A 24,574-nucleotide genomic window follows, 5' to 3' on the forward strand; every position below is an offset into this window, starting at 1 on the left:
ACATAAGCACATGCAAAATGATTGTTCGGTTGAAGTATGAATGATCATTCAGCTGTGGTAAATAATCACAACAGAACATAACTTATAAGTAAGGGAGGAAGGACACCTTGGCTAGAAATCACTACATAATTTAGAATGTTTTCATTGACTATGTCTTCTTCACCCACATTTTAAACCTCTTTGTTCCTCAAAGTAGTTCTTCACTGTTTAGGACTTCTCATGAGTCCACTAGAGCTTGAAAGAGATGAAAGCAGAACAAAGGTTCTTCAGTGCACATTTCAGATGTGCGCATTTTTTCCGCTCAATATGTATTCCTTTAGCCAAAACCTTCCAAACTACTTTCCACCTTCTGGATCAGACAACTAATGACCTAAGGTGTGTAGGTGTGTGTACATAAATGTGTCATCAAGAGAGTTATATAGCTTAACAGACAAAAATAACAGCTTAAAGGAAACACAATCAAAAAGAAATAGGAATAAAGTTTCCCATATCCCTACCCCCTTCATACTCTCAACAGACTTGAAACAACTGCATTAATGCAGCAAGCAATAGCTTGTAAAAGGATGCAAACCAGCTGAAACATTTGACAGACAGTGTTAAATACCAGAGGATTCATATCAACCACTTTATTTGAAAAGGTGCTTTGAAGTTGGCTATCTTTCATGTACCTCTTTCATGGCACATTAATAAGGAAAACTGAGATGGGGTAAATTAAGTCCCAAGGTCATATCTAGAGTTACAGCGCTGTGGGTACCTGATGAAATACGGATTAATGCTGCATGAGCACTGAATAAATAAAACCACTTCTGTTAACCACTCAAACAAGTTTTACAAGTAGTTCTGAACTTTATTCGGCAACTAGACTTCAGACATCTTAATCCCCCCACACTGCTTTGAAACCTAATTATCATAATGTGAACCCGAATGTTAGGTCCCTTTCAAACTGCGAGTGCTATGAAGCAGAAAAGTAATGGGAATTAAGCTAGTGTAACATTAGAAATGTAGAGGCATGGAACTTGAAAGTGGCATTTGTTAAAGCTGAGAGAGCATAATGTAGATATTCAACAACATAAAACACACATTTAAATTGAAAAGGATATTTAAAGCATGTGCAGACACCTATAAAATACAAGCGGACCTAAAATCCCGTAGAACAAACATTTCTAAATCAATTTCTTGCCACCAAGGTCCAACTTCAAAAGGTATTACAGCCCTATTCTACCTTAGCAGAACATTTCTAAGTATTCTAAAGCAGATAATTTAAACATTAAAGAAAACCCAATGAGAACTTTACAAGACATTACAGACTTTCCCCTATTCGTCACAGTACAGAAGTGTTTGAACTTAAACAGCAGTAAATTATTAATTACATTGCTTATAAAGTCTTGAGGGTAAGAAAAGATTTTGCTGTAAGTGGCAGAAAAGGATTTTGCATCAAGTTTAAAACCAAGCAGACAGAAATTAAACACACACCCATTTAAACAGCAACAAAAAATACACTGGCCTGGCTGCACTCTATGCTGCTTGTTGAAAACAATTAACAATTCCTGACACTTATCAAACTTCCTTTTAAATACAAACTGAAATACTTTACTCTGAGTTTGCTTTAATGAAGCAAGCACATAAGAGTCAGATCAGTAAGAATGCTTGTATTGTGACAACAAAACCATTGAGGCTGAAAGGGAAATTGCGATTTGATTTTGCCAAATACAAAGATGGAGCTGTTGGTTTTGTCCTGCTTTAGCATAGTTCACCTGTCACTCAGATAGCTTTCATTTCCAAGATGCCTCAAACTGACAGCAATCAAAGAAAATCAGATTCCTGAAATATTTTTTCAAGATTTTCATTTAATCCAAAAAGGCCAATGAAATCCTGAAAGTTCATCATCTGCCATGTTAATGCTGAACACAATGTTGTTTCATTTACATTTCTGGTCCTGTTAAAACAAATACACTTGTCTAAATTAGAACATCTGTTTTGGTTATAATACAATGTATCTTTGGCAAGAATTCACAATAGAACTAACATAAATAATCAAAAATATTTATTGAACCTTGTAACAAAAACTGATTTGTAACAAAAAACCCAAAGACTAGATATGATTGTCCCTGGCTCTAGTCCAATCCTAATCTAAGTCAATAAACACAGCTCTAAAAGGGAAACTACAGTTAAAAAAAAAAAGGAAAAGAAAGTCCTGTAGTTATTTAGGTTGGATGTAGCTATCTGAAAGCACGTTAGTTACAAAAATAGTGAAAAATATTTGCTTTAAATCAAAAACTGTCAAACTGAGTCCAGACAGGTTTTAAAGCCACATGAGAAACCATGCCATATGCCTCATTTCCTACTACTGTCTTCACTGATTCATCTTCTCTTTGGGAAACTTCAGTAAAACTCTGTGTAGTTTATATTTGCCATTGCTAAGTATTTTTTATTTTAATCATTTGCTTTTAATATATTATATTTAGCCTTCATTATGTGTGCATGCACCAACTGCACACACCTTTCTGAAATTATACCTTCTATTCTTGTCTCACTTCCCTGGAAATGCATGATTCCAAGCTCTATATGATGAATTGGACAGAAAAGTATGAAGAGATTCTATTTTTTTTATAATCATTCCTGATCCTATTCTTCACTCCTAATATTTCCTGAGGAAGTTGAAGTCTGTAGTACCTCCCCATCATTCACCTTTCTGAACAACAGCTTATGGTGAGTGTCCAGCTTCATCTGCCAAGCCCCTTTACATTTGGACTCCTTTAAGGAAAAAAAGTTTCAAGAGAACATACAATTTGTAATTCTCTAAAACTTGCATACAGCAATGAGCTGAGCTCTGTTTTTCTGGGAAAGGATTTCCACCTTGATGCAGCTCAGTGCATTCCTGTGAGAAGCTGAAAGCTTGGGAAATGGTATCATGTTAGATGCAACTGACTCATTCTGTTACCGTTCAAGTACTGGAAGGGCTTTTTTGTTCTAGGGGGTTTAGGTCATTTTGTTTTGTTTGGGGTTCTTTGTTGCTTTGTTTTCCCCACAGTTTAAAACCTATATCGATTAGCAAATCCATTCTTTATTTGCAACTGCAACCTGCTGAAGCAGGCCTTAAGAATTAACTTTTCTAACAATGGCTGAAATTATTTCTTATAGATTTTAAGTGAAAAACAATGAATAATCATCACTTCATCCAAAAGCATACACAGATTTCCACAGCACTGATGAGAGATATGTATTCAGCCTATATATAAACAAAGTCCTCATACTTTTAAAAAAGCCTATCACGAAAAAACAACCTCATCTAGGGAAGATTTTGAACATGGAAGCAGAAAAGGTGTTTGTGATCTGAAAGCACATACTCTAGAGGAATTTACTCTTTAAAAAGAAGAGAATCAGCAGACCATATTCTTCCAAGTCACCTTCCAGAGTTCCCCTCAAAAGGTATAGCAGTTATCCCAATGTACACCTACTGTCACCTATTGCTCAACCACTAACACTGTGCTAATTGCCCCTCACTTAGCAAATATCACATTTTTAACTCAGACTGACATAAATTCCACGCATTTCACTGGATTATCACAAGTGGAGGTTGGATGGCTGGACTCATCATTCCTTTCTGCTACTAAGAAATACCAAGGAGATTAATGCTTTCTGGAGCTAGAAAGGAAAAAGTAGCTGCCTTGCAGGGCTCGGCAGCATGGCTTGGAAACCCCAACAGTGGATGAAGTAATGAGATGTACATGAAACTAGCTGATCAGAAAGGGATATATATGGGAACCCTGATCCTTACAAAAAAACTCAGTACAGACTGACAAAATGTAAGAGAGACAAGAACTGCAAATGCAGCCTGTCTGTAAACTCACATACATAAATTCACACACAGACAGCAGTATGCAAAGTTCAAGAGTCCCAGATGACGTCTATAACATGAAATCCAAAAAAAACCACTTTGCTTTAACGTGAAGCACCTCGTGGCTCTGCACACAAATTCTGGACTAGCTCTGCCATATGAACCCAACATAAGAAAACCACTAACACCATAAATGTATAAATTAAAAAATATTTCTGATAATGTTAATTTTCAGGATGTTACATGTCAAGTTAAACTGCAGTTATAGATTTTTGCTACAAACAGCAGTTTTGGACAAAGTGAAAGGTTAAAAAATTATCAGTCACTACTAGAGAAAGCAACAAACTTGTTAACCTGACTTCTGCCACACAGTATTTATACTAAGTCCTATTACACAAGAGCTTTTATTGGTTCTAAAAACTTGGTAACTAAAGTACTACTTTGAAAATTTCGTCACCTTGAATTACAAACAGGGAGAAAATAATCAATCAGAAGAGGTAAACAGTGATAAAAACAACAATCACAGTACTAAAGAAACATTTTTTTCTGTGTAAAGTAGTATATGATCAATAAATAAACAAAACCATTATTTCAAAATATTATTATTATTGCTATAATAATGGATTTTTAAGCTTTATGAAGTGAACAATAGTGAAATTATGCATTTGCCAAAACCCACACAGTATGAAGTGTTTTGCACTCTCTACAGTCATAAAACATCCACTGTTTTTGTGCTGGACTCAGTAAATAGGATGCCTAATTTTTCAGAAGCTTGAATAACCTCCTCCCTTTGCAAACAATTACCATTAGAAAACCTTTACTACATCTCCTGGAATAAAAGAGTGATTTAAGAATGAAATCTTGCACAAATTTACTTGGGAATCATAGCAATGACGAACAAGTGCAACACACCATAAGACAATAGAAATAACCTATTTGTTAAACATTTCTGTAAGGCCACTTTCTAATTTATGAAAAAAGGTACTTTTAAATGTATAGAACAGTTTAAACAGCAAAAGGCCATAATCTTCTTTAAAAATACAGAAAACTTATTTCTGCATGCTGAGACAGTGAAAACTAAATACTGCTGTTAAATGCTGGCACAAAGGATAATCCAAGGTAAATCACAAAAAATTCTTTAGAAAAATAAAGGTGGGAATTAAAAAAAAGAGAGGAGTACCACATGGTAGAAAAGAAGGTGGTATCATACATTTTCCATCCAAACCAACAGAAGAATACTTTAGCTCAAATTCAACAAACTAATGGATAAAATCTGAAGTCAGAAAAAGATAAATATATTTACTACTCTCCACTTGGTATTAACACAGTATTTATTTCCAGATCATTTAATTCCCATAGGATTACCAAGCATTCCATAGTGCAGTCAGACACCAGAAGCTTTATCACGTGCAGTTAAACCTCGTTCATCAAGAAATAAATACACAATGCCAAACGAGTCCTTAGCTGGTAGTGTTGCTATTCTCACATACTTTGTTACAATGATAATAGCAAGAGAGTGAACCTCAGGAAGAAAAAGTAAAATGCTTCAGTGAGTCTCTCTTACTGACTCAGGATCACTATTGTCATGCTTCAAAGAGCTACAGCTAGTTTTCTTTGGCTAGAACCTTGGGTCAGGCTTGACTCAAATACAGACAAGGCAGCAAAAAGAAATACTTCAAAAATTACATCTAAAATTACCTGTTAGGTTAAGATATGCTGAACAAATGAATAATATCCCAGCAAAGGGATCTTACCAGTAAACAACATCCAGTGGTGCAAAATATTTCTTCATAATTAAGTCAGCAAAGTAAGCTTCTGTTTCTCTGCAGGCCGTGCCATTGCCAATCACAACAGTGCTGCAGCTTTGTGTGGGTTAAAAAACCAAACAATTACTCTCAAATATTCTTTTATACCTTTTCATACATAGTATTCAATCCTCCACTGTGATCAATCCACCTAATTTTAGATAACACAAGGCTCAGATGTAATGAGAAAACATTCCTAGAAGCATCATGTTGTGTTTAACAGGTTTTCAATGTGACAGTTCATGAGATGAGTAAAAAATTTTCACTTATTTATAATTGGATTGTACAGTAGTAATATAAGCAGAAAATCCAAAAATGATACTTCATATTAATAAATGGAATGTTATTTATAGTCCTCAAACACTTTCACCTCGTTTTTCCCTCATCTGGTATGAGTCATGAAAAAGAGCAGAAGCCAAAGCAATCAGCATCTTAATTTGTTAATGGGAATGTCATAGTTTCCAACAGCTTGCAAGGTCATTCCCTCTGAGTGCCCGCACCACAGCCAGCCACCAAATCACCTTGTTTAAAGCCAATCTAATGCTTATAGACAAACTGGACTGTATGCTGTGGTAATTCAGCAGCTGACTCAGTAGACCAGATGTCTGTCCACAGACATAGTTGGACACAAACTTTTAATCATGCTGTCCCTGTTTGTAATTCCATCTGGAGAACTACCTTTGCAGGATTTCCTTTGCTTGACAAAACTCTACTAAAACCTAATGTGGCTTTTGGAACAGAGAAAGACTGATGAGTGATTTGGGGGTTGCAGGGGCTAGGAAGAGGAAGGCTAAAGTTATTTCTTAGGTGAATACTAATTTCTATTCCCAAAAACACATGGATTAACAGTTTTATGGGGAAACATTCATAGCACGCAGCCTTGATTTGACATGCTTCTAACATATATGTACTGCAAACGCACGAACACAAAAGAAAAAGCAAGCTCTGAACTAGACTAAAGAAAATAAACCTCCAGTTAAATCAGCAGAATTCTTATTACAAGTAAAATCAAGTATTTCTACAGTGAAGATTTTAATTTTGTTTGGTAAGAAAAGAGCAATAAATGAAAGTTTCTTTAGCATACTTGTACTGTAGCAGAAGCCTCTTGATCTTCTCAGCTTCACAAAATCCTTGACCAGAATGCAAGTAAACTACATCAGTATGGAGTATCTGACCTAGAATGAAAGGCAAAGTCATTTGATTAAATCCACAAAGGTCCAAAGGCCACATTCTGCAGAACTACTGAACTTGATTTGATGGTTGACAAAAGAAGATTCTTAATCAGCCATCTTTCTCTTTGATCTCTATATCCATTTAGAAGAAATGTATGGTTGGCATAAGACAAGAATGCTTTGGCAAAAGAAAAACAAGTTAATACATTTTGTAGTTCCCTGCAGGCATATTCACATATCAAGTAATGAACACCTAAAACTATCAGCAAATATAATGCATTATATCACAGAGAAAGAGAGCAATTTACTATAAAATATTTATTGTTCTAGTGTAGTACAACTTGGAGATCCAGTAAAGAGTGATGAAAACTAGAAAGTCTAAGGACTTGCAGTACGTAAGTTCTAGAATTCCAACGCTAGCTTTTGTCATCATCCCATCTATCACATTTGGAAAGAACTGCATTAACCACTACTGATAGCTAATGGTGCAATGAAAGCTCAGTCATTTACTGCACCTTTATTGGCTTCTAAAGAACACACCTTTCTTTACCTTCTTCTGGGGTGAATATAGTCTCAAGCAAAAAGTAACAACAAAATAACAGGAAAACAAATAGTTTTTGCATAAGCCTAAAGAGGTGTGCAGCCCCTCAATAGACTAGGATGAAGTGGAAAGGCTCTGCTCCATATGAGAACTAAGTTTTGCAAAAACAATGTTTCTGACCTCTTACATTAAACACACACTGCTACACAAAAAGGGTTGAAAAAGTGTCCAGATGTCCAAGACACTAGCCATGAAAAAAGCAATATTACAGAAAGTATTTAAATACAAATTCTTTGTCAAACAATAAAAATGCCAGGTGTTCTCTTTGCCAACTACTGAGGGACACAATCATTTCAACCTGTATTCAGGAAGGCAGAAAGCATCTTAAATTCTATTTAAGAGAGTAGTAATAATGTTAAAGAAGTCACTGGAATCCAGGTGCCAGAAACTTAAGCTAGCTGAAGAAAGAAATTTATACAACAGGATGTGTGGAAAGCACTGAAAGTTTTTCAAAAAAAAAAAATTTTTGATAAAAAAAGTAGGTTTTGAAACTATCTTTACTCTAAATGAATGCATTTTTATCAGTCCTTCCAAAAATGTTTGGAATTGAAACTTACTGGTTGGTGAAATAATTGCCAGCTTGCAGCCATGTTTGTAGCCAGGATCTACTCCCATCAAAGCACGGCCCCTCACAGGGCTGGTCAGAAGCAGCTGACGGAGATTTCTCCCAAACATCATCACAGACTCTTTCTCTGCATCAGATGTCAACTTGGATCTTAGAAGGATAGAAATAAAAGAAAAAAACCCCTCAAATATTGTTCTTTCAAGTAACTTTCAAACACACGTATTAGTTGTTCCAAAGTTGTAAGGCCTTTTCCAATCATGTTTCCATCATCTTCAATTAAATGTTACAATTCAAATCAAGTTGTTGACACCTTTTTCAAAAGATCAGCTATATGTCATCTCATTCTTGTTCTAAGAAAACCAGTCAATATTAAAAGTACAAGAGAAACACTTATAAGAACATACACCCACCAACTACCATTCAAACATCAACTCCTAATTTTGAGCAAAGAACAGCTTCCTTTCAAAGATTATACTAATTGTAAAGAAAAGAGGATTATGAAGGAGGCACTGATCAAATTCATCACAATTTCACAGTTCTAGAGAAAAATCACAATCCAGCAAAAAATGGATGGTGAGAGAAACTGGAACCAGAGAGGAAACTGGAAGGGTCCCTCCCACTAGCTGCTAACACACCATGACTCCTGAGGCATTTAATTTCTCTTTGGATTGCCAACAGACATCATAGAAGTGTGAAGACTTGAGCTTCTTCTAGGAGGGTATTCTGATTCCTCAGAACAAACTGCAAAGCTGCTGGGGCCACAGTGTTCCCTTTCTTTTCCAAGTCATGTTCTTCAACAGGAAGAAGTGAGGTAGTGCAGTAAGGATTGACTTAGATGACTTGAAGCACAAACTTACTGCAGAGTGTCACAAGAAACAAATTGGTCTTGAGTGAAGATGTAAAAGATTCACAATGTCTTACTCATTAGATGTGGCCAGCAAGACAATGACTGACAAGGACAAATATTTTCATCATGGTATGGCACTTAAAAAAAATAAAGCGGAGAGAGTAATGTGTACAAAAATATTCATCACCTCTCTGATTTCTTTTTCTTCTGCAGGTACTCATTATCACTTGCCTATGCATTACATTGTCAGTAACTCCAATAATTGGGGAGTCAAAAGCAATCCAGTAAAGCCTTCATTTAAAAGGTAGCCAGTGCCCTTATTCTGCCTTTCTTTTTACCTATCACTGAAAAAAAACCTGCTATCTTGGTTTATTTCGACAGAATGGAAAAAAAAAATGCATTACAGTTAACTAAGCCTATCAGAATGGGACAGGGAAAATTGCTCAAGTTGTTTAAGGTCAATCAATGCATGGCACAATAGTGTCAACTACACATAGTTCAAAGAGAACCCTCATAAGGGCTATTTGACATGATGGAATATGAAGCTGTTCTGAGGAGGTTTTGGTTGTGGAAGAACTCCAAAGCTTGACTTGACTTTGCCCAGGATCCAACCAGTCAACCAGCTCAGCCCTGTCTCATCCCACAGTGGTACAGAAAGAACTAATAAATCCTCATCATCTCTGATTTGTAAAGTAGACCACAGAGAGGTCTAGGTCCTCTTTCACACTTGGCACATTTCCTGGGGAGCATTTCCTAGGGAAGCATGCAACAGCAAAAGGCTCCCTTTTTCCATGTGCTCTTTGTTTCTGTATCAGGTAGGTGAGATTATCACAGGCACAATTCAGAGAGATGCTGAAGGGCATACATGCAGTACAAGGCTCCTTAGCAGTTCAAATGTGCCCTCAGCAAAGAGCAGACACCATATCACCACCAAATGTGTGAATGGTTGCACCAGTTCAGCTAAATTGTCCCTCTATTCCAGGATTCTGTCTCCAAGTAGTTGCCTAAACAGCTGACAGCTCCAGCATCTGTCCAATAATCTTGCCCTACAGCTGCTTCCAGAGTATTTCCTGGGCTTGACATGACTTGTCTCTTTACTAGCTCATAACAGAGCTCTTGCTCAACTATCCAACCTCTTCCTGAAGACAGATAAACTTCTTTCATCCACACAGCCTGTCGGCAGTGAGTTTTGCAGGTCCACAACAAACTGTAAATAGCTGTCATCTTTTGGTTGGAAACAGATTGTTTTTGTTATGGCCCCCTAAACCTTATACTGGAGGGGAGTAAAAATTTTTCCCTAGAAACCTTGTTCCACTCTTCACACATCATTTATCTCTAAGTCCTCCCTGTTCCAAGTTGAAGTCATAGTGGAGCCATTTTTTTTGTTTCCAGAGAAATCATTTCATTCCTCGTTCCTCTTTGCTGGGCCTTTTCAAGTTCCAGTGAATTGTTTTCCTACTTCCTACCCCCCTCCCCATGTGAGTGGACCAAAATGGACAACAATATTCCAAATACAGGCCAAATAAGTCAATGATTCTTTGTCTTTATTCCTTACATAAATAATCTCATCTTCTGAGCACTTAATATTCATGTGGAGCTACCTTCCATGGTGCCAAAGGCCCTCTCCCGTGGCAGGAGAGCTCAGAGCTAATAGCTTTACTTATGAAAAAATAACTACTTCCCCTTGAAAGTATAATTTTGCACTCATTTTCCACTGCATTTCAGTTGCCATTCCATTTCTTGATCATTCAGTCTTACAGCATCCTTCTCCCATTCTCCCCTTCTCTAATTAAAAAAAAAAAAAGAAAAAAAACCATAAAATCTAAACTACAGAACAAGCTGCTTCTAGGGTGAGTCCAGAGATAGAACAATTACATGCCACTTATGAGAGACCAGAGAAAACAAAAGCAAATACCTCAGCCTCACAGAAGTATGGATCTTCTAAATACACACATAGAGAATCAACCAGTCACCCACGCATGCAAATGAAGGTCAAAAGTGGCTTGTAGACAAGGGAATGGAATGCCCTTGAACGAAAGGTTTTGTACAAAAACAGGCCATTCCATCCTTCCACTTATCCCAAGGATACAGGTGCCACAAGGCCAAGTCGTCCCACACTGCAAATTGCTGTCAGTCCAAGGAAGACTTGTGTAGGAATTAAAATTGCCCCTAAACACATGCTATTAGTTATGTCAGCCTTATGGAAATCATGTTTAAAATTGGCATGGATATACAGCAACTTTTACAGCAACAGGAAACGTTACTGAAATTGCCAGGTGTGTAGGGAGAATGTCCTGTCTATTATGTAATACCCTGTGTATTTAAATTTCAAATATAGACATCTCTTTTTTCTCTGTCTCTTACTCAACACTTGTATCAATTACATGATCTGCTGTCTGAAGCAGTGGCCCTTAATTTCAAGCCTGGTATAATCATTTGATCCTTTGGAAAAAAACCCCATCAAGCTACCCAAACAATATAATACCTTTCTCTTTTTCAGTGTGTTATTGGCTTCATCCAAATGGCAAGATGTCCAGCTTCATGCTTTTTCATTTTACAACAGTTCTCATTAATATGGCAGATCCTCTCTAAACACGAGTAAAATGGCTATTTTGGGAAAAAAAAACCCAAACAAACCTCAAAACCCTTCAGTTCCTACTTTATGAAAAAAAAAAATCAATTAAGTCAGGACTCCCTTGAGTCTAAGCCCCTCCCTTGAAGTCTAGGAAGCACTCAGACTGTATATCACTAACAGGTGTATAGTAATAAAAGCAAATAACCTAATAATCATCTAATAATTTCCATTTCCAATGTTATAAGATTCAGTTTTTAAACTGAGATTTAAAATTCCACACTCCCAATTACATTTCTGTGGAAAAAGATCTGCAAACTAGCTTCAGGTGTGAAACAAGATATACAGAGAAATGTTTGTGTCCCTGAAGACAGTGGAGAAAAAGCACTTCTGCAAGAAAGCATGGAAAATTATGAAAGGATTATCCATTAAGAAACATGCCCATGCCACATTACCTGCATGAAACCCTGATGGAATTATTCCATGCAGTACTGCAACAAGATAAAATGTATTTGAAAGAGCCAAAAGAAACAGTGGACATTACTATACCAGATACAAGAAATGACATCTGACAGAATGGAAGAAAGGAAATTAAACAATAAATAAGGTAATCGTCTTGCTGGCAAGTTTCGTTCTTCTTCTGATCACTAGAAGCACCAGCAATTTCGAGACATTCTTGGAAACTTTCTGTTCCAACATTAAATGATAATAAAAAGAAAAAAGAACAGCAGGAGGTGGGTTGGAAATAATGCTAAAAGGAGGTACTGAATACTTTAGCAGCCCTTTGCAAGAGTTGGAAAAAACAGCTCGTGGTGTGTCCGGAAAGAAAATAGGAGGAGGATAAGGGTTAAGTGGTCAGGGACCAGAATACTGTCAGGTGCTTTGAGTTCCTCTCTGCAGGAGAGGTTTCAGATTTTCCTATCCAAACTCCACCAATCATGCAACATCATCATAAGGAGTAAAACCTAAGCAGACATACCCTCAGGAACCAGCAGCAAACTTTGTATGCTTCTCATTGATTGCTTGTGAACTACATCTAATAAGTAGTAGGGAAGGGAAGGAAGCTTTTTTTCCCCTTTTGATCAATAGAACAGAAAACCTTCAGCAACCTACTGCTCCAGTAGTCCTCAAAGTGTTACACACAAGACAGGCCACAGTGCTACAAACCACTGAATAAAAATACAAGAAAAGAGCCTTGAAGCACCCCTATATTTCTTAAAATCTAACCCCACTAAAAAGTAGCTAGTTTTCTTTATTTTGAAAGAGTTTGATTGTACAGATGAAGAGACTGTAGTGACAGAAACCAACAATTGAACTCTCCACCATGAGATGTTCACCATTTTGACCACAACAGACACAGTGCCTCCCCTAGAGTAGCTACATGTATTGTGGTCACAAAATAGTAAGTGAACTCAGTATTTTTAGAATCGGTGAAATTCTAAGTAACAAAAGACCAGGCTCACTAATCAAAAGAGAAGAAGCAATCTTGCTTGCAAAGCAATAAGTTAACACAACATACTGTAGTGAAGATGCTCAAAAACTACTGAAAAGACATGCTGTTAAAACCTTGAGCTGATGGTTCTTTTCAGGGAGGTAGAACACACATCATTCTTGCAATGATGTTCATGAAAACATGTTAAGAAAACAGCTCCAATTCAAACACAAAAGCACACCCAGGAAAGTACAGAAAATACATTTCATAATGTGGTTGCTGATTTTAGGTACTAGAGAGCATGTCATTTTGATACAAGTCATTTCAGGATCTCTGGTCCAAGAAACAGGGCCTCTTGGATAAGTTTCATTTTGAATAGCTCAAAAAAAGCATTAACATTTAGGTCACGTATCAGATCGCCTCGCCAGAATGAAGCATGCCATGTTTTGAGGAGCTTCTCTGGTACTGAAGAATCACACCATAAGTACTGTTAGCCATTAGAAGATAACACTCTTAATGGACATATTCAGTAATTTCCACTATATGGTAAACTCTTAACTACACCATAATACACCCTAATTAATTCATGCTAATTTGATACAAAGTTTTCAATTTCCTTTAAATGTGGAATAATATTACAGATCTTAACAAGGGACATGATATCCAATGACATCATTACAGTATCACCAGTAAAAAGTTTACTGACTTCTCTAGAGACATGACAACACTCACAAAATACTATCAGACTATAACTAATTCATTGGCCACAAAATGCAGCTGGCAAACATGAGGAGTACTTCCAACCTTAACAATACTTTGCTGAATTCCATTAGACAGGTAAAAGAGTGAGTCCAAACAGAAGTCACTGACAGTAATATTGCTGTGACATGAAAAGATGTTTGAAACATTCAGCGACATCATGGTTTATGCTATTACAAGAATAAAGATAAAATTATCATGATAATATAGTTCTAAATTGTACTTAATTAAATAAATGTACAAGTATCTAAGCATGTAAATATGTAAAATGTTGCTACATTTTACATTTAATGTTACTACATTACTACATGTAAAATGTCTTCACAGAAAGATCATTTCTCTACTGTAGCATAAACAGGTTTTATAGATTTAATTTCTGATAGTCAGAAATCATAGTTCATTTCTTCTGTAAGCACAGAGGATTAGAAACATGCTGATATTTTCAAATAGAGAAATAATTGTCTAACAAAACACAGGGGAGGGAATTGCTAAAAAAAAATGTCAGTGATATGAGAATACAGATTTATTCCAGGCTTACCTGAATTCCCTACAGAGAAGAGGATATATAAGGCGTTTATATGCATCCTCTACAGAACTCCGTAGTAGCCTCATAAAGTCTGGTTTTAAAAATTGCTTTGGTTTCCATCTGCAAAAGATTGGAAGAAAAATAAAAAATATTTTAAGAACACATGCAAACAACTAGATAAAAAAAGAACTTTCCAGAAAGGCTTCTACATTGTTAAATCCTATAAACTGCAGAATTACTACAATAATTAGGCAACTAAATCATGAGTCAAATATGAAAGGAATGAGAAGTTGCTCATAGTTCTAATACCATACAAGGGACAGGCTTATCTTTTCTTAGGTTTTAGAACACAATAATGGTTTATGTTTTAAAGAAAACAAAAAAAAAAGCATTCTCCACTTTGAGAAGTCAAAGCTCATTGTAACTGAACAAAACTTGGTTCCATATTACCTTTAGGGTTGCATTATTTGCTATTCCTCATTACATCAGAAAAAAAATTCCTAAACATCCTCTGTGATTGTCACTGCAGAATGACTTAAAAAAAGGCAACTATGGACAGATAGAGATTAAGGAGCTAAACTAATGCCAATAAATGAAACCCAATTCAAATTTCACTTGGAATGCACTGAGTATCTCTATTCAACTTCTAAATGAATTCCTACTAATTTTGCAGCAGTTCTTAAACCACAGAAACCAAAAAACTTTAAAAATGTTTTTCTCTTTTACCTGCTACAAATACATTTGAAGTGTAAATAATAATATAGGAAAAGGGAAAATTGAATCAACAATGCCAAACAAAAATAAGCCTGTTTTCCAGCTTCTTCTAAGCCAAACTCTTTGAAGCCTTGAACTCTTTTCTAGGTAGACTGCATGGTAACTATATAACTGTAACAACAAGTACTTCAAATTTTGCTGTAAAATACACCTCACTCTCAAAGCTTCCTAGATATTTAATCCATTGATCTTTTTGTTGAGAGCAAAGTTCCATGAAGGAGGGTGTGGGGAGATGTGGGTTAGGGTGGGTTTGTGAGTCCTTGAACAAGCAGAACTGACTCATTGAGACGATCCACCCTGTGAGAAGAGATTGAGGGGAAGGAGAAGCAACCAGATATATTATACTCAAACAGAAACATACTACTGACATTTTCTATTAAAAGTCCACCTGTTTTTTATTAGTTTTAAAAATACTGATAACACTCAGTTTTCTTCACTTATTGTATTATTCAATGTGCCTGGGTCCCAAACTGTGATGGGAGATACCCATACATATTTTTAAAAACCCGTGCAGGTTCTCTAAATTTATTGTTTGGATGGCTTAAATGAAACATGCAAGAATTATGGTCATAACGTGTCCAGCTGCAGTAAAAACAGAACTGAATTTTACTTTTGATCTTGTTTGCTTGTAGCCACTCAAATACTGAGAATTCAAAACTGCTCCTACCCAGACAGCTTTTCAGTTGTCTAAGGGGATCTGCAACTTCCTGAAACAGCTTTTCTAAGTGTCTGTGCATATAATAGCTGAGAAATGTGTGACAGAGTCAACCCTGCATTGAGCAGAGAGCCACAGGAACAGAATTAAGCTCACCATTCAGTTTTACAACATTCAGGGCTGTAATTCAGTGCTTAGCCACATGACCTCACCACTTTGCCAACAGTTTTTGCAAATAGCTCTATCATACATATTTGTAACTAGAGATCTTTCCACACCTTCATAAAACTGAGAAAGGCTTTAAATCCTCTTATTACCATCACATTCTATAAACATGAAGGTTTTGCAGGTGCAAGTATGACTAACATCCTCAGCACAAATTAGAATCAATTTGGAAACCTGGCAGCTGTTTAGCCCTCTCCTCCATCCATTAAAGCCAGTTAAACTCTGTAAATGGGTTATCACAATAGATATTTTTATTACCTGCCTATACATAAATAAAAATTTAGGCAACATTCTGCTAGAAGTTGTTGCAAATGAGAGAACATTCAAACAGCAAGTTCAATCATAGCAAATACTGAGTTTAAAGATTTCAATACTTCTTGAAAGAAAAGAAAAAATCACTTTGCTGCAAAAACACAAAGCAAAATCACGTGCGTATATTTTTAAAGATCATCACAGCCTAGCTAAGCCTCCCTCTAAGAACAGATTTTTTCTTGATTATTTAATCAAGATCTAGCTTTTGAAGCCAAATTTTAAAAAAGCTCCATACAAACAGTATCGTCTTACTCTGATCATCAGCTCTCCATGTCCTAGTGCTCACAACAAACATAGGGACCACAACAGACATAAATGGCTTAGACTACTGAGACACCAGAGGGTGGAACTACACATAAACAGAATGAACAGAGCCCACGTTAAAAATCACCAGTACTGATTAATAACTGTTCCAGGAAGAGCCCAGCAAGGCTTTTAGACCTGAAGGACAAACAGCAGAGCTTTGTGCTCCTCTAAGACTTTAAATAAAACATGTACCAAGTTGGTAACCACAGACAAAGCAAGTCTTTAAGGCCTGTACCATGGACTTTACACAGGATCTGAGATATTTGACTGGAAACTTAAAAAACATCATCAAACATCAAATTTCATTTCCAAGGCGGCAATTCCACTTGGGAACAAACTCTCACCCCATCTCACTTGGGAACAACTCCATGTTGTTTCTACACTCAAAGCCAGCTAATCAGCCCCTCTCTGGCTCTCTCACTGATCACTTTTCTCTGTTCAATTTCACAAAAAAAGTCTTTGGGACCACTAGAATTCCAGTGTTAATGGAAGTAGGTTCACTGTCAAACCACACAGATGCCATTTTTTGGAGAAAAATACAATCCACAGAGCCAGGCATAAGGATATTCCTGAATTTTCTACACAAACCCAAATTGCAAGGAAACAGATGCTTATATAGGCTAATAAACACTCTGAACTTGCAAAAAAAGGAACAATATTCTTAGACAGCATCTACACAGAGCTCAACGCAATAAGGAACTCTAGTCTTCCAAACTCACTTTCTACTGCAGGAGTACCTAATGCTAAAAAATTTGTCTCAGAAGAATACAAACAGTTCAGAACATTTGCTACTAATCCACTGGGCAGTAGGTGATGCTGTCTTCTGGCTAAAATACTGGCCAAATTCTGTAGCAAGCTGGCATTTCTGGTTCTGCAACTGATTGTGTGTGTGATTTCTAGCAAATTGATTAATATCTTTGCAAAGTTTTGAAACCATTGACTCAAAAATAAGTTCTTAACCTTCTGGTCTTACCAGCAAATCAATGCAATGAAAATAATGCAAATTCCACCCCTGGACAACCATTTCAAAGCTTGCAGGGCAGATTACACATTTACTATTTGTTAGTTTGATAACACAGTTGTCAATCTCAGGAGGAAGATCAGAATCTGTCCTTGATGTTAATGCACAAAGATTAAAACCATTCCTTCAGAAGTTTTATAATGGTGGGAAAGTGTCCTTAAATAGCAAAAAGCCATAAGCAGATATAGCCTTATAAGTGCTAAATATTAATAAGTATTCACTCCCAAGGTCAATATTCTTCTTATCCCAGCATGACTCACAAAAGGGTAACCAACCAAAAATATCTCAATTTACATCCCACTTTTATTTGTGTAGCAGTGACAAGCTGTTCCATTATCTGTGGTCCACAGTGCTTCCAAATTCTATCATAGATGCAGTAAAAGCAAAACTGACAGCTATGTTCTGCTTACAGAATATACAGCTGGAAGGGAGGACAGAAATTCTGTTACAGGTACTAAAAGTAGAAAGAAACAGGTGTGTTTGTGACTCCTGATACTTTCCTGGAAACAAAGAAGGTTACTTAGAACAATATGATCTAAGAGCAACAGTATCTGGCCGAAAAATACTTTATTACTTTCAGAGCCCTATTCTTCCCTTTCAGAGAGAAACAGCCCTATTAAATTTCTACAGTGAAAAGGAACATTTTTACCACATCCATTTCTTGGACTTGTTGTGAAAACAAAATACATGCTAAAGCAGTACCACTGTATTCAGTTTCATACATTAAAACGTGCAATTCTTCCTATTTTTCTTCCCTCTTTTTGGTTATCCATTCCTAGGATGCAAAGGAAGGAGTTTCTAAGACAGGACCAGAAAAATGCCCAATATTTTAAACTAGTGAAAAAAAGAAAGTAATTTTTTATACATGCAAGGAAGATGCACTGTTTGGATCATAATATTCTCCAGCAGAGAACATCAAGGTACAGTTTCCAAGAAAAAAACTGACAGATATTGCACAAAACACATATCGTTAACCTAAACTTCTGCAAAAGACCTTGAAAATTATGCAATACTAAGCATCTCACTATAGGGTTAAAAATCCCAGACAACTTGTATGAACAAATCAGCAAGAAAGAAAAGAACCTGGATTTTACAGTCCAGTTTTCTAACTTAAAAAGAGATCAAAATGCAAGAGATGGTTCACACAATATGTGAGAGATATGCACTGAAAGCAGTTACATTTATGTTAGTCTGTTAAATCCATTAAGTTCTTTTTAAACATGTAATTCCTTACATTTCTGAAACTTGAAGTTATGTACTTCACAGACCTAAGATTCTTACATAGCCCTGTTTAATCATTGCAATTGGGCATAAGAAGGTATTTTTTGAAGTTTGGAGTATACTTTATTGGATTCTACAAAGTCCTTTCAGTAAAGGCTACTGGATGTGATGCATATTACAATTTAAAAATATATTCACATTTCATCAGCTTTTGCATATGTTTAAAAAAAATTCAAATTCAACTGCTTGAAGAATGGTGCCAGAACTTGCAAATATAGCCCAAGGCATGATCTTTTCAGCATAATGCTACAGCAGTTGGAAATACAGAGTAAGAATTATCCACTTGCTAATTTCATCTAATGTAATAAATATTTCTTTAATTTGTTCCCTTAATGTAACAAGACATATGAGATACACTTGAGTATGCAGCTGTCTATAGAAAAAAGAGATTTCTGTAAGAATATGTATCCATGCAGACCTTTCATTGACACACCACCAACAGAATTCATTCTTCACCCCGTCAGGAATGTTGACCTTCACTGTCAGGATCTTCAGATTTTCCCCTCGGTTAATGGCCAGAATCTGAGTGCAAACATAAATGGCAGAGACAGATGACACACAAAATATCCAAAAGATAAACTTATCAACATTTGTGTACGCACTTGCTTGACATTCTGTAGCAAATCAGGATGGTGGTACAGTAAATCAGTTCATAACGAACAAGAATGTACAGATAACATCCACAATTTAAACACAAATTAAATCATGCCATGGCATAACAAACACATTTTTCCTGGAGTCTGCAATCTTAGGATCCAGTTTAAGATTAAGCACACTTATAATGCAAGACAGCATGAATTTTGGTGGTGGAATAATCTTATTTTATAACCCAAATTAAAACTCAAGAAATTAATCAAAGAGTGATTTCAATCAGAACTAGACCTCAGAAGTTATTTCTATACTTCAGATTGCATTTTTCTGCCCATTATTAATCCAAATTTTAAATAAGTTATGAATCACAACTTGTGACACAAAGGTGCTCAGCTTAATTTGAAAGAGGATGAATTTAGTTATTCATGCCTAATTCACAAATAGCAGACAAGGATGTAAACACTCACTCTCTTTACATTGACACTCCTGCCTCAAACCATATGCATGTACTTCTGAGTACTTAACTCCACAGTCAGGATCTAAAGCTAAGTTTGGTTGTATAGCTCTACACAGAGTTAATTCAAGACTATGACTCTACATTTAAAACCAGAACCACAAGTGGCAGATCCTGGAGGATTCTGGTGGGTAACTCTGAGTCTAATCTCACTATGGAGACACTGAATATTCACCTTAATACTACAAAATCTCACTGACCAGCAGATTTTAGAATAATATTCAGAAGCAAATAAAATGCACATCTTTAGATTTCCTTTTTTCCTTCTCAAGTATTTTAAAGTAGAAAAATACCAAAAAAAAAGAAACCCGCTGGAAGCTGACATTCCTGTATGACTACACATGTTGCTATATGTAGCAGGCCCTGAGCACTGTCACAACAGAGCATTCTGTGTCAATCATGAACTTTAATTCAATCACTAGCTAACTCAGACATGTCACATATGTTAAATACAATGGTTTAAAATGACTCCAGGACATAGGACCAATTTATATTCCTCAGCCTTACTGCTCCTGTGACATACCAGGCCTGACATATCATTGAACAACAAAGCTAATAATAAAGATTGCATGTGAAATATTATAGCATCTGGTACCTCGACTGCCAAACCAAATGTTTTCACGTAGAAATTAGAAAGACACATTTTAACAAATCAAATGCTTTCACGTTTATTCTGACTTTACTTTTTAAAAAGAGAGAAAGCTAAATGTCAAGTTAAAACGAAATCAAAGTGATGCTCACAACAGAGAATATAAGTGATAGAATTATAATGTCATCATTCAGCATGCTGTCAGCAGGGTCAATATTTGCATCACATTTTGTTACCTGGCACTACATCTGCACAATGTGTCAGTCACTTGAACTTAAACCAGCTGTTAACGCAGTCACCAATATTATTTATATTTTTCACTCTCAAACAATCTGCCAATCCTGTTCTAAGTGATACATTCAAAGAATAATCATCCAATAAATGCTCAGTTAAGAATGGAATTATTTAATTTCGCCCTCGAATATAATAAAGCTCTTTTTGTTTAGTTTGTTTTTTTAATTAACAGGTTAAAATCTGGCTATTCTAGTCACAAAGCAGTCTTCACTTCTGGAAAAAGACTGTTTTTATATGAGATTGGAACAGATCCAGGGCAAGGGTTGTTAGAAACAACATACATTTTTCAGAGAAAGCAAGAACAACAATATGATCCAGTCACAAGATTCATCAAATTATTCTGTTTATCCTAAAAACACAACATGCTTCATTTTGCACAACTCTTATATGTTGCATATTGACTTAAACTCACAGAATAAGTTCTGTATACTTTGCCAAGGACTTTAAATTCCAATTCCTTTTTAAGTATGAGATTGAAAATAGAGCATTTGCCTCAAATGTTACACTTAATTCATGAATTCTTTTCCTCCCACTATTTCAGTCATCTCCAAATAAAGGAACACAACCCCAAGGCGTACACAAACACTAAACTGTTTACAATTAGTCAAAAACTCAAACTCTTGAAAGATTTTTTTTTTTCTTAGTTATAACTGTGTTGGTATTGCTTCTCAGCTATGTCCTAGGAGTCCAGTCAGGTTCTCCTTGCTGCCAAAGGAAGAAGCTGTGACTGAACCTCCCACTAGCAAAATGTTCCAGCTGGAAACATCCACAGGGTATCTGACCATGTCAAAATCTGGAGTCAGCTTTTAAAGCTGACTAAAACAAAGTTTTTTTCTCATTACAGTTTTAGTATTTTAACTTTTCCAAACAACCTGACTCCACACCAGTCTTGATTACTTCAGGTCTCAAACAAGACAAAATGTCACGTCTCAGAAAAGAAAATGACAGTGGCACAGGAAGGAGCCCAGACCTTCAGCAGGACCAAGCTGCAGCACAGCTTGCTGCACAGCCCCTAATCTCACTGCAACACGTGCTGCACGGCACACTCACAGCTGCCAGGGCTGTGGTCACAAAGGCACAGCCTGTTTTCCTACAGGTGACATGCCAGGCTACTGTGCATCCCCTACACTCACATCTAAGCCAGAGCAGAGTTAGGCTTGTACCAGGCCTGTAGGATCACTTGCACTTCCATACTCCGGTGATGACAAGTTGAAGTGCAGGATTTTATGGAATCTTGTGTTTGCAACTCTATGAAGAGGAGATTTAAAGCTGACTTCTGCCTCTGCCTAAAGGCATCCAGAACACTTGTCTGTATGCAGCCATGAAAGCAGCTGAGAAGGTCTTCAAAGCAGTAAGTTTTACAACTGTTCCTCAAACACACCCATTTAACATAAAGTTCTTGGGGATTAGTAAATTATATAAATCACTCTGGGGTTCAGGCTTTCCTATATCTTTTCCAGGTATAAGCTTCTTTTAATAATCTTGAGCCAAACCAGAGAACGCCTTCTCTTGAAGACATCTTGAACTCTATTCTTAAAGAAAATATTTTTGCCAGTTTTTAAATGCACAAAGGAACTATCTCTCCACAGTCTTAGGTGAAGGAAAAAATAAAGACTTAAGTATTGAAAAGGATGGTCATAACCCAAGAAAATAACAACATTAAAAAATGGCAATTTGCATCAGTAGGGGAAAAAAATAAAGATGAGAAAATGAAGATGAGAAAGACTTTCAAGAGTACAATACCAGGGTTTAAGCTTAATGAAGAAATGCCAGATAAAGAGGGAAAAAAACCAACTTTCTCCTTACTTCATTATCAAAATACAAAAGGGAGAAAGATAGAAACTGAGAAAAGAAGAAAACCCAAGAACTAAAAACAGACATGAAAAGTTACAGTATATTTACAATACAGCAGATTTTACATGTTGCTTCAGAAACTGTCCTAAAATACATTTTTTGCTCAACCAGTGCAGAGAGCCCTGTCACACCTTGAGCCTTGAAATCTCACTGAAGCAGAAGCAACTCACACTTTTACAGTTCACAATACAGAAATATTCAATGTATTAGAATAGCTGATAGCAGAAATAAACAGATAAGAGGTAGCATGTAAGTGTGCAAAACTATCCTGTGATTACAGGAGTGCCAGCTGCAAAATCAGTGCTTATTCTTTTCTGAAGAGCCAGAACAGGAAAAGAAAGAGGTATTGAGATTAGCAGCAGGCACAGGAAAGAATAAACCAAAGCAGATTGAGCTAATTGTAACATCAAAGAGACAAACTAAGGACACACCCTGGATAAAAAACAGGGCAGCCACATAACCAAAGTGCTGACCAGGTTTGGGAAACACAGTTTTTAGCCCTCACTGTAGCTAAGCAACAGCTTTCCTTACGTAAAAAAGGATGCCTTGAACAAGAACTAAATGATACGATCATCCCAGGAAACACTTATGCAACTTGTACTGAGTGAACATCGCGGTATTCACCACTGTGAGAGCAGGTAAAACCAAACACTCTTTCCCAGCTCAAGTAATCCTTCAACAAAAAAGGACACAAAAGAATCCATACATCATAACATGATGAATCCACCAATCTTTGTCAATGTCACCACAGTAGCCAATAGATTGCTCTATCAACTCTTCCCAACCCTCTAGAAGCAACTTTTCACCAGATAACTATCAATATAAGGAGAATAAATGTTCATGGTTATTACAAAGAGAAAAACCACAGGTACTTCTTCAAACAATAGAACAGCCTATTGAAATCAACAGTAGCTATTTAGTCTTTCACCTAACACCTTTCATATTGGAAAGGAGAAAAACAGCTTAAAAATTAGCCTATCCAGGTTATGAATTTTTTAAATAATAAATTAATCCCTAATTAATTCAAAATACTCTGGTTTAAAACAGAAAGCACAGAAGAAAATGAGAGCATATCAGAGTCTTCTAAAGGAAAAGGACATTTGTAGTTAGAAGCATGTAAGTGGTCTGTCTTCTATGATATATGGTTGGTTTTGGGTTTGGGATTATCAATTGGTTTTTTCAATTGGTTTTTGTTGGGTTTGTTTTGTTTTTTTTTAAGCTCGGTGACTGTAAATAAAACAAGAGAATTCACTTGGTGATTAGTTGTGAATTAGTGCAGAGGTCTTGACAGTTGCACTGAGTGCATCACAATTCTGCCTTTGAACTTCACTAACAGGGGTAGCCTAGCTGTCAAGCCATCAGCTTCTCCCTGTTTGCTTCAGCCCTCCTTTCTTTATCTGGTTATATAAATCTAAACTTGGGGCTTAGGATAACCGAACATGGTCCACAAAAGAAAAAAATGATGCCTTGCAAAACAAACTCATTTTTGGGGTACTAAATAGCAGTCCTTTGCTCTGTTTCTTAAAACAGATCAAGAGCTTATTTCTGCATTTCAAGAATTTAAGAATTTGAAAGCCTCTAATACCTCTGATAACTGTAAAGAAAAAGAAAGTATCTTTAGAATTAGTTTTAAGCAACACAATTCAAAACCAAAGCAACATTTACTACAGTTAAAATTCTAAGAAAAAAACATGAAAATTTCAAGGTTTACCTGATGATGTTGAATATTCTTTATATTACAAGAAAACTCATGGTACAGTTGGAATTTATTGATATCTTTTTCATTTCCATTTTTGGATGACACTTTTGCCAATGTCGACTGGATGGAAATGTACCTTTGCTGGCATCTGAATAGAAGAAAATCAGATATTTATATCTATGTTTATAAAAATATTTCTATTTTATATAATATTATAAAAATATTTATATTTTAGCATGAAACTTGGAACAAGTCATTACTGCATAGATCAAATAAAAAATAAGCTTGGAGTCTACTCAATTACAAGTGCTGCTAACTGTAATTACCTGCAGAAGTGGATGA

At 36.1% G+C, this 24,574-nt stretch overlaps 1 protein-coding gene across 3 annotated transcripts in view; it reads right to left on the minus strand.

Moving 5' to 3' along the window:
• Window positions 1–24,574, minus strand: part of SRBD1 (S1 RNA binding domain 1) — a 124,513-nt gene that overhangs the window by 84,242 nt on the left and 15,697 nt on the right. For all 3 annotated transcript variants that reach the window (XM_026791097.2, XM_005483087.4, XM_026791096.2), the window contains exons 11-16: window positions 24,245–24,380; window positions 19,110–19,213; window positions 14,130–14,237; window positions 7,974–8,131; window positions 6,728–6,818; window positions 5,593–5,700 (exon numbers count right to left, since the gene is read on the minus strand). In XM_026791097.2, the coding sequence (XP_026646898.2) occupies window positions 5,593–5,700; window positions 6,728–6,818; window positions 7,974–8,131; window positions 14,130–14,237; window positions 19,110–19,213; window positions 24,245–24,380 (705 nt within the window). The remainder of the gene's footprint in view (window positions 1–5,592; window positions 5,701–6,727; window positions 6,819–7,973; window positions 8,132–14,129; window positions 14,238–19,109; window positions 19,214–24,244; window positions 24,381–24,574) is intronic.

Source organism: Zonotrichia albicollis, chromosome 3, assembly GCF_047830755.1.
Source record: "Zonotrichia albicollis isolate bZonAlb1 chromosome 3, bZonAlb1.hap1, whole genome shotgun sequence".
In the NCBI taxonomy this organism is placed as follows: domain Eukaryota; kingdom Metazoa; phylum Chordata; class Aves; order Passeriformes; family Passerellidae; genus Zonotrichia; species Zonotrichia albicollis.